Raw genomic sequence first — 10743 nt, forward strand, 5'->3', positions numbered from 1 at the left:
AAAAAAATTTTTAATTTTTTTTTTTATTTTGTATGTTTGATTTCAGAGAGGAAGGGAGAGGGAGAGAGATGGAAACATCAATGATGAGAGAGAATCACAGATCAGCCGCCTCCTGCACGCCCCCTACTGGGGATCAAGCCTGCAACCTGGGCCTGTGCCCTGACTGGGAATCGAACCTGGGACCCTTCAGTCTGCAGGCTGCTCTACCCACTGAGCGACACTGGCCAGGGCTCCCCTATCTTTTTCTAACCCACAGCGCTCAGCCCCAGCGGAAAAGCAGGCCTGCTGTCCAGCCCCCCGCTGCCTGGGCGAGAGGTGCCCAGCCTGCCTGCCTGCCGCCCCCTGGGCTCCCCGCCCCCCCCCCCCCCCCCTCCTCCTTCCCTTCCCAACGTTTCCAATATGAGCTTCATGCAGCTGTAAGGACGCCTTCCTCATCCCAAAGCACTTCCCAACCGTTTAAGAGTCTGTTTATAACACAAAATACTGTATTTCTCTCAGAACAAACAGAAACCCTCCCAACAGAGGAGAGGAAACAACTTAAATCTAAAACCTAGCCCTGGGGCGGCTCAGCTGGCTGAGCCTGGTCCCCTTGTCCTGTGCACCAAAAAGTTGCGGGTTCGATCCCTGGAAGGGGCGGGGCGCGTGCAGGAGGCAACCAATTGATATCTCTCTCTCTCTCCCCCCACTCTCTCTAGAAAAAAAAAAATCAATAAAAACATGTCCTTGGGTGAGGACTAAAAAACACTAATTTTTACCTAAAAATACGTCGGTTGGTAGTGATGCTGGATTAAGTCTCTAGACACTAGTCCCCTCCCAAGTCCCACCAGGACGAGAAGGCTGACCGGGGAGCGGAGCCCCTCGCTGCGTGGACGAGCCGCTCGGCTAGAGGTAGTACAGGCGGTTGGACAGCGACAGGTTGGGCTCGCGGTGGATGCTCTGGCCCACGAGGAAGGCCAGCTTGTGCGCGTACTGGCAGGGCGCGGGGACGCGGATGACGCCCTGTGGGGAGCGCAGCGTCAGGCTGGGGCCGCCGGCCGCCGCCCGCAGGGGGAAGCCCCCGCCCGCTGGGGGAGCCGGGCCCGCAGACTCACGGGCCAGTTGTAGTAGACGTGGCACAGCTTGTAGGTGAGCCTCTGGATGTGGTCGGGCTTCAGGCCGCTGCTGTCGTAGATGACGTTGTAGTGGGTGGGGGACACGCTGCCGCTGCGCACCGCCTGGCTCACGATGAAGAAGTCGTACCTGCAACCGCCCGGGCCCGGCCCTCCGGTCACTGGCTCCCCCAGGCACACGCGCTCCCGCGCCCGGCCCCGTGGACGGAGGCTCCAGTGCTGCTGGGTGTGTGTGGAGGGCTGGGTCCTGGGGGCCCTGGGCCCACCATTTGCTGGGCAAACCATGGCCCACGCCTCTGCGCCCACCCCTCCCGCCCACACCACGGCCCACGCCTCCGCGTCCACACCACGGCCCACGCCTCCCATCCACACCACGGCCCACGCCAGGGGTGGTGGGCCTGGGGGAGCCCAGCCTTAGCTGTCCCTGGATGCTCCCCACAGAACCTGTCCCTGCTCATGGATCATGCAGGCCCACGCGTGACGCACACGGTGCAGCTGGAAGCCACGTGTGTGGGCCTGTGTTTCTGAGTGGGCAGCTCCAGGGCAGCGCGTCCCAGGTGAGCCTGACCCTGGACACCAGGAGCACCGCGGAGCGGGGAGCACGACTGGGGACCAGGCTCCGTGCAGACAGGACGGCTGGAGCCCGGCCCGCCCTGCGTGTGCCATCAGGCCTGAGAGCCGGTCCTGTGCTCAAGGCCGGGGGCGCGGCAGGCGGGACTCACCACTCGGGGCGGGTGACCTCCACGTCGATGACGGTGCCCGGGAGCGGGTTCTGCAGGCGGCCCCCGGACTGAGCGAAGAACCGGGCGTTCACGCGCTTCTTCACCACGATCACCGTCAGCCTGGGGCTGGGAAGCCGAGGCCGTCAGGGCTCCCGCCACTGAAAGACCCCCCTCCCCGAGCTGTGGGGCCACGTCAGGGCCTGGAGGGGGACGGGAGGCGTGTGGGTGGCAGACCCAGTGGCCGGGGCACTCGCCCTGCGGCACGGCCCCGCCCACCTCAGGCCCAGGCGGCCGCGCAGGCCTGCACGCCCGGGGCTCCTGCGGCAGGTGAGGCGCTCACTGCGGAGGGGAGGCTGAGGGGGGGAGGCTGAGGAGGGGAGGCTGATGGGGGGAGGCTGAGGAGGGGAGGCTGAGGAGGGGAGGCTGAGAGGGGGGAGGCTGAGGAGGGGAGGCTGAGGGGGGGAGGCTGAGGGGGGGAGGCTGAGGAGGGGAGGCTGAGAGGGGGGAGGCTGAGGAGGGGAGGCTGAGGAGGGGAGGCTGAGGGGGGGAGGCTGAGGAGGGGAGGCTGATGGGGGGAGGCTGAGGAGGGGAGGCTGAGGGGCGGAGGCTGAGGAGGGGAGGCTGAGGGGGGGAGGCTGAGGAGGGGAGGCTGAGGGGGGGGAGGCTCCTGGGGCCTCCCAGCCCAGCTCCAGAGGCTGCTGCCCACCCCGGGGCTGATGCAGGTGCCGTCTGGGGAGGGGAGGGCACAGCAGAGTGGGTGCCCCGAGAGGGTCCCCCACAACAGGCCCTCGGCCTCTCGGCCTCCAGGCCTGAGCTCTGCTCACTCTCCCACCCGACGGGGACTGCAGCCAAGGCGCTGCTCCGCCCACGGCCCTCGGGGCTGCCCTCTGCCAGCAGCAGGGGCGAGGAGTCTGCCGGGCTCAGGGCTCCAGGCACCCCCAGCCCCAGTGAGACCCCCCTCCCCGCCCAGCTCACAGGGACCCCGCCTCCCTGGTGGGGAGGGGCCCAGGACGACCGGCGTGCGGCACCTCCGTGGCTAGTGGCCCCACTCCCTGCCCCTCCCGGCGGGCGGGCGGGGGCCTCGGGAGCGAGGTCGGGGATGCAGGCGCTCACTTGTAGCCGCGGCCCACGGACTTGAGGCAGTCCAGGAACTGCGGCACCTCGTAGTTGACCAGCGTCTTCAGCTGCCCGTCGCCCACGCCGTCACGGTACACGATGATGCGGCTGGGCATGTACTCGTTGCACGTGTTCCAGGCCCGCAGCGCGGCTGCAGCAGAGCCGGACACGCACGTGAGCCCACGCGGCAGGCGGGCGCCCACCCGGCTCGGCACGGGCAGGGCTGTGGCTTCTGGGCAGGTTTCTGGGACCCGGGACGGGGACGGGACGGGGACGGGGTGGGGGTGGGGACGGGGATGGGGGCGGGGACGGGGCCGGGCAGCGGGCACTGACCTTGCAGGCAGACCTTGAGCCCGTCCACCAGCTCCTGGCCTCGGTCTTGGAACACACAGCGCGAGAACCAGCTGCGGACGGAGCGCGGAGTCAGCCCGCAGCCGTGAGCTCGGCTCTCACCAGACCGGACCCTCCAGTGCCGGGTGCGGCTCCGACAAAGGAACCGGTACACGACCCTGAGCAGCCCCACAGGCCGGGACCGGGTCCTGTCGGCACCGCGGGGCCTGGGACACCCGCTCTGACGGGAAGGCCGCACCCTCACTGCCGTTCCCGCGACCGCTTTGTCCCGGCAGGAGCGCGGCAAAGGTCACCGCGTCAGTCACCGTGACGGCACCCACGTGGGCTTCCCAAGCCAAGTCCCTGTCCGCCTTCAGCTGCCCCGGGGCCACAGCATCCCTCTCAGCCCAGAGGGTCCCCCCCCTTCAGCCAGACTCCGCCGCCCACAACGCAGCGGTCACCTCCCCCCCCCCCCGCTCCCACCCCGCTTCAGCCGACTGCAGCCCGAGGACGGGGGTGGGGGTGGGGGAGGGGGAGGGGTGGGGGTGGGGGGACGGGGACTGGGCCGGAGGCAGGGCTGGGCCAGGCCGCTGACAGCTGCTTCCCCCCACCTCCCTGGCTGGCTCCCGGGCAGAGGAGCGGCGGCCGCACTCACCGGGTCATGCCCTCGTTGATGCCCTCCCGGGTCATGCCCTCCCACTCACCGGGTCATGCCTTCGTTGATGCTGGCCACGAAGCCGGCGATGGAGCGCCGCCCGGCCGTGGTGTCGTGGTAGCAGTCGATGCCCACGATCATCACCAGCTTCAGCTGCAGGGAAACCGCCGTCAGACGCGGCCCAGCAGGCGGGGGCGGCCCGCCCCGGGGAACGCTCACTCACGGGCATGTCCACCCTCCACAGCTCGCCCCCCATCTTGCAGTTCATCTGCAGGGCGATCTTGGTGGCGATGGCCATCACCGTCTGCTGCTTGCCCAGCGTCCGGGCCACCACGCACTGGCTGGGCGTCGGGCAGTCGGTGCACAGGTACTTCTTGATGGCGTCGTACTTGTCCTTCCGGTTGCTCGACAGCAGGCAGACCACCTGGGGACGCCGAGGGCGGGAAGCCGAGGGCGGAAGGGCGCCAGCCGTCAGGGTAGCTCCCAGCGCCACAAGCAGAAGGGCCTCTGAAGGGCCCGGGGTTCACTTGTGCACGGCTCCCCAGACCCCCCCCCCAGGCCCCCCTCCACTGCTGTGACCTTTTGAAGCTCTGGAGAGACCCTGGTCGCTCTGGACGTTCCGAGGACCCCGCCCCCCGGACGCCAGGAAACGGGACGTGGCAGCCCAGCCCCGCCTGCCCGGGCCTGTCCCTGCTCAGCACGCAGCCCCCTGCAGGCGGCCACCTTCTCAAGGGCAAACGCTTTGGGGCCGTTTGGGAACCTGATTTTAACCTTTGGAGTGAACTCAGGCCTAACAGTTCCCGACGCCCCTTAAGCGGCGGTTTCAGGACACGGCTCTGGGCGCGGGCACTCACTATCTGGGTGTCGGAGGTGACCTTCTGCTGCAGGACCCGCAGGTAGGCCTCTGTCCTGTCGTCCACTTCGATCCTGGAAGGAGACGCGGACGCCCTGAGGGGGACGGACAGCGCAGGCCCGCGAGCCCCGCAGGCCCCAGTGCCCGGGACGCTGCGTGCAGAGTGCACCCCCCGCAGCGCTGCTCCCACCCCTCCCCCCCCCACACACACACCCTGCCTCAGCCTCACACGTGCCGCACACGGGCGGTGGGCCTGTATCTGGCCTTTACACTAGATCATCGATGTGATGTGGTTTTTGCTAATCCTCACCCCGAGGTAGCTTCCTTGACTTTTTAATTTTTATTTACTTGTTTTTAGAGAGAGGGAGGGAGAGACATCGATTGGCTGCCTCCCACCCGGGCTCCAAATGGGCCCGTGCCCCTTGTGCACACGGCTGACCCTCTAACCACTGAGCCACGCCGGCCGGGGACTCCCTGCTTCTGGGACCTTCTCCCCTCGAGTCCCTCCCTCTGACGCCCCCGCCCGCCTGGGGGTGGCTCACATGACCGCCTTCTTCATCTGGATGCCCATGGCCGGGGTGACCTTGAACAGGTTCTGGACCAGCGAGTTGGCCGCCTCGTAGTTCCTGCGCGTGTAGACCAGCAGCCAGTTGTCCAGCGGCTTCACGCTGATCAGCGGCGCGCCCCTCGTCTCCTTGGACCAGTCCGCGAACTGCGGGTTGTACTCGAACTGGGGAGAGCGCAGACACCTGAGTGCGTGCCCAGGCCCGGCGGCTCCTCCCGGTGGAGGGCGGGCTCCCACCAGCCGCTGCCTCTCGGTGCCGCGGGCTCAGGACCCGGTGCCCAGGCGCCTTCTCCGCCATCTCCCAGCAAGCTCGGGGCCCAGGTGGGACGCCCTCAGACACGACCGGGCAGAGGCGGGCGTGGCGGCGAGGCCCCTGCCGGTGGGCTGTTCAGGCTGGGACCGCGGGCGGGCACCGACACGCAGAGCCTGGCGCCAGGGCTGGGGTGGCCGTGCCGTGGGAACCCCGCTGCGCTCAGACACTCAGGGCGGAGGAGGGCGGAGGAGGACCCGCTGCGGGAGCTCACGGGCCTGCACCCCTCAGTCACGCACGAGCGAGGCGGCCCCCCCTGCACACGCTCCACACGGGCCGTGGGAGGGAGCCGTCACGTTCGCGCCGCGGCACCTCAGCCCGGCAGACAGACGCTCACAGGGCCGGGGTGACCCACGAAGGCCCTCGGGAGCCCCCGCCGCCCGGACCCGGCGCCTACCGTCTTCCCGCCCTGGTGGATCTTCTCGGCCTGCAGGACACGGCCCGAGAAGGACAGCAGGTTCGAGTCGAAGCTCAGGCCCCAGTCCCGCAGCTCCCGCTGCACGTTGTCGTCTCTGTCGAGGGGACGGCACGTCACCAGGCGAGAGACCGCGGGCAGACGTGGGCGCACGGACCCCACCCTGCCCGTCCCTCTGCCTCGGCTGAACCCTGGTGCCGACGCGGAGACACAGAGCCCCTCGTGTCCGCGCTCCGTCCCCGTCCACGTCCCGTCCCCGCTCCCGCCACCAGACCCCTCAAGGTAAGCCAGTCCGCGGTGTCCGGGGAGAGCAGCGCTGCCCGCGCCCAGAGGAGCTGTGAGGCCGCGGCTAGTGTCGCTATCAGCCCCGCCCCGCCCCGCTCCCCCCTGCCCCCCCGTCCCCCGCCCGCGGGCTCACTTGTGGATGTAGTCGATGAGCCGGCCCACCTCACGCTGCCGCTGCTCGGGCGTCAGCCTCGTGTGCACGGCCAGGTCCTTCATCACGTTGAAGTCGTTCCGCATTTTGTCCGTCAGACCTGGGAGGGGACGGTGACGCCGGGGTGTCTGCAGGGAGGCGGAGGCAGGGGCAGGGCATTTCAAGGGCCAGCAGCGCCGGGGGAAGGGGGGGGCGGCGCACACACCTGTGAGGTAGCACAGCTCGGGGATGAGCATGGCCGGGCCGGGGAGCACGCCGCCCGGGCCCCGCCTCCTCTTGGGCTGGCTGACCAGCACCGGCTGCTTCAGGTCCGTGATCTCCTGGTTGTATTGCTGTCGGGGGGGGGGGGGGGTCAGTGTGAGGGAGGAGCCCGCCCCCCCGCCCCCCCCCCCCCCCCCGCGCAGCCTGGCCCGAGGCCCTGGGGCGGCGTACCTTGCGGTAGTACTCCAGGAAGCTGACCTCGGAGCCGTCCGCCTTCTTGAAGGTGCTGTTGGGGTTCTGGTCCCAGTCAATGTCGTCCACGCGGTACGTCTTGTTGTTGTACCTGCGGGGCGAGTGCGTTTACCGGGCTGGGCGGGAGGCGGGGGGCCTGGTTCCGTCGGGAGGTAAAGCCGCCCTCCCTGGCTGGGGAGGGGGGCTCACTTGGTGAGCACGATGAGGCCGACGAGCTCCTTGGACACCTGCTCCTGGAAGCGGTGCTCCTCCGTCTGCTGGTAGAGGCTGAACATGAAGTCCAGCACCGTCTCGCTGCGCAGCACCTTGTGGCTGACGTCCGTGCACAGCATGATGTTGTGCTCGTACTGCAGGATGGAGGTCGTGAAGCCCGGCCAGATCACCAACCTGCGGGCACACCGTCGGTGGGCACACCCCTGCTGACCCCCCACCCCCGTGTTTTACAAGGCCCCACGTAAAGACCCGTCTCTGAGGTTCTCACGACGTCCTTTAGTTGTGGGTCAGTAACTAACTTTGTTCGAGTGCCCGTGTCCTGGCCCGAGCGTCTTGGGTCCTCGTTATTGCACCCCACCCTGGCCGCCACCTGAGGTGCTGAGCCCCGAGGCCACGGCCCCGGCTGGTGGGCAGACCCGGCGGGTGTGAGGCAGTGGCTGCACCCCGTGACCGTGACCGTTAAGGCCCACGTGGTCTGGGATGTCTCCTGTGATTCGAGCTAAGTCCAAGGCCCACCCCCCGCCAGGGCACCGCTAACGCGCCGTCACTCAGCCTGTGAGCGAGCCCAGGAGCGGCCGCTCACACACACCTGTGGTTTGGGATATCAATCGGGTCACTTGGGTTGTAATAATTCCGTCCAATCTGTTGCAAATTCATGATCTTCAAAAGCCTGGGAGGTGAAAGGTCAGAGCAGAGGCGTGAGCACTGGGCGGGTGGGGCTGGGTCCCCAGGGGCAGGCACAGGCCTGGAAGCTGAGCTCGGGGTTCGGAACACAAATTCAAAGCGTGTTTGAGAAGCCAGCCCACGGGGGCCGGGGCCTCGCCCGCACCTCCGGAAGATGATGTTGTAGAACTGCAGGCAGGTGGGCGAGGTGGGCGGGAGCTCGTTGGTCAGTGTGATGGTGATCTTCACGTGCTCCCCGTTCCGGGTCTGGCTGAACACCTCGGTCACCTGAGCGGGCGGCGGGGGAGGGGGGTGTGAGGGAGCCGACCCTCCAGGGCGACAGCCCAGATCACACCAACGTGCTCAGGCCTGGCTGTGGGCCGGGTGGGCGGCCCCCTGTGCCCAGTGTGTGCGGCCCAGCACCCGGGGCCGCCCCCGCCGACCTCTGACTGACCTTGTGCTGCAGCCTCTTGGGCAGGAACAGGATGGTCCCGTCGAAGGCGTGGCAGCGCCCGATCAGGTCCTCGTGCTGGAAGAGCAGGGCCGAGCGCAGCCGGCGGGCCTCCATCAGCGGGCTGTAGTCGATGTGGTACTGGTACAGCGCCCACTGCGGCCGCGACGTCAGCCGGAAGTGGTTGGTGCTCAGCCTCACGATGATGCCCGAGGAGCCTGGGAGGGGAGCCCGGTCAGCGAGTGCCCGGGCCCATCCCGACACCTCCTGCGCCCGGGCCCTGGTGGGGGGGGCAAGCCAGGTCCTGGGATGGGGGGGGGGACAAGCCAGGTCCTGGGATGGGGGGGGACAAGCCAGGTCCTGGGATGGGGGGGGACAAGCCAGGTCCTGGGGGGAGGACAAGCCGGGCCCTGTGCCCGCGTTGGGGCAGGCCGCACAGCACGCAGGTGCCCGGGAGCCCTGGCGCCCTCCGCCTGCCCTCGTGGAGCCGCCCGTGGAGCGTGGGGGCACCCACCAGTCTTGGACTCCTTCACGTGGTCCAGGTTCTGCCTGGTGTTCACGCCGAGATCATGGAAATCTCGGCGGCGACCTCCTCGCTCAGCTAAGGATAGCTCCTGAAATCCCGCGGAAATCTGGAGTTCTTGGAGACAGAGAGGGGAAACTGTACACCCAGCAGCACGGGCGGGAGCTGGAGAGCAGAGCCCGGGGTGACGTCCTGCCCGGGTGCTTCTCCTGTGCAAACCCCCACGGCAGCGGGGGGGGGGGGGGGGGGGGACCTCACGCGTCTGCAGCTGCGCGTCTGGAACCCGAGCTGGTGCCCGGCCACAGCTACCCCAGCTTGGACCTCAGCTCCGCGTCCGAGAACCCACCCTCGCGAGTGACTGCCGCTTTGTAATCCGGTGTCCAGGCTGACCTGGGCCCCAGTGCATTGTGGTCCAGGACAGCCCGGCCCTCACCTCCAGCGGAGGGACCGGCGGGCAGCAGGCTCAGGGCTCCGGGAGAGGACACCCCCCTGGACTCACAGGACCACTGTGGCCCTTCACCTGGGGTCTGTGCCCCGGCTGCCGGCCCACGTCTTACCCACCCACACACCCACTCACACCCACACACTCACCCACTCACACTCACACACACTCACTCTCACACTCACACACCCACCCGCCTGCACCTGCCACCTCGTCACCTTGGGACTTGGCTGCGGCTCCCACGGGTCCTCTCTGCCGCCCTCGGCCGATCAGGTCCGCGTCCGACAGGGGCTGCGGGGGTCGCGGCTGGCCGAACCCCGGCTGCTGGCTCTGCGGTCACGTGACACGCCCGGGTCACAGGAGGCAGGTCGTCCCCCCTCCTCCCGGTCACCGAGCCCCTCGTCCCGAGCCCCCAAGTCCAGAGCCCGCGCGGACGTCCGGGAACGGGGCCTCGGACACCGAAGGGGGGACCGCCAGCCGGGGGGTGGGGTGGGGGGTGGGGTGGGGGCTGAGCACCGGGCAGGAAGGACGGCGGGAAGGACGGCGGGAAGGGCGGCGGCACTCACCGCGGCGGCGCCCACGTGCTGCGCGATCTCCTGGCCGCGGGCCCGTCCCCGCGCTCGGGCTCGGGCGCGCCCCGTCATCTCGTTCCTCGGGGGGAAGCGGAGGGGAGGCCGCCCTCAGTCCACGGCCACGGCCGCTCCTCCCCGCGGGGCCGCTCCCACCGGCACCGGGGAGCCCTCCGTCCCCTCCATCCCCGAGCCGGGCGGCCTGGCCGGAACCGACCTTTTCAAAAACCGGGGAGCAGCCCAAGGGCCCCCCCAACCCCAGGGCGCGTGTGAAAGCCGAGGCGCAGCCGGTGGGGCTCCAGGCTCAGGGGGTTCAGGGGCCCGGGGCTCCAGGCTCGGGGGTTCAGGGGGTTCAGGGGCTCCGGGGCTGAGCGCCGACCTGCGAACCAGGAGGCCAGGGCACGCACCCGGGTTGGGGCGCCCCCCCAGCAGGGGGCGCGGGAGGCAGCCGGGCCATGACCCCCTCATCCTGGCTGTTCCTCCCTCTCCCTTCCTCTCTGAGGTCAATAAAATACATATTTTTAAAAATGCACGTGGAGCAGCTGCTCTCGGGTGTTGTCAGCGGGGATGGGGCCCCCCTCCTGCCTGAGCGTGAGGCTCCAGGGGCGGCCCGCTCGGCCCACCGTCCGTCCAGGTCTCAGCTCCGGGCCCCGCCACTTCCCCGCGGCCGGCACCCGGCCTCCGAGGGCGCCGCGGCAGGTGGCCTCCAGGCCCGGCTCCTGCGCCCCACGGACCCCGAGGCACGGACGTCCCTCCGGGGCGGCCGCCCGATGCCCGTCCCCCTGTGCAGCCGGCGGCCCGCCCCCTCCCCAGCGCCCCGTCCCCGCCAGGGGCCCAGGGGCCCGGGGCCAGGCCGGGCGCCTCACCAGGCCCTCCGGCTGCCGCCCGGGAAGCTCCGCCCGCCTCGCCGCGGCCTCT

General features: G+C 69.3%; 1 protein-coding gene across 1 annotated transcript; it reads right to left on the reverse strand.

Annotated features, from left to right (window-relative positions):
* Positions 1-882: 882 nt before the first annotated feature.
* Positions 883-9900, reverse strand: PIWIL1 (piwi like RNA-mediated gene silencing 1; the record flags this gene model as incomplete). Its single annotated transcript, XM_079800895.1, has 20 exons — positions 883-999; positions 1092-1239; positions 1832-1957; positions 2945-3098; positions 3281-3351; positions 3982-4085; positions 4156-4356; positions 4787-4859; positions 5328-5515; positions 6058-6172; positions 6494-6611; positions 6717-6843; positions 6944-7055; positions 7154-7351; positions 7767-7847; positions 8007-8128; positions 8295-8509; positions 8806-8923; positions 9467-9586; positions 9823-9900. 20 exons carry the CDS (start codon positions 9898-9900, stop codon positions 883-885), a joined length of 2586 nt encoding a protein of 861 aa, XP_079657021.1.
* Between the last annotated feature and the right edge of the window lie 843 nt (positions 9901-10743).

This window comes from Cnephaeus nilssonii (assembly GCF_951640355.1).
Source record: "Cnephaeus nilssonii genome assembly, contig: SCAFFOLD_129, whole genome shotgun sequence".
In the NCBI taxonomy this organism is placed as follows: Eukaryota; Metazoa; Chordata; class Mammalia; order Chiroptera; family Vespertilionidae; genus Cnephaeus; species Cnephaeus nilssonii.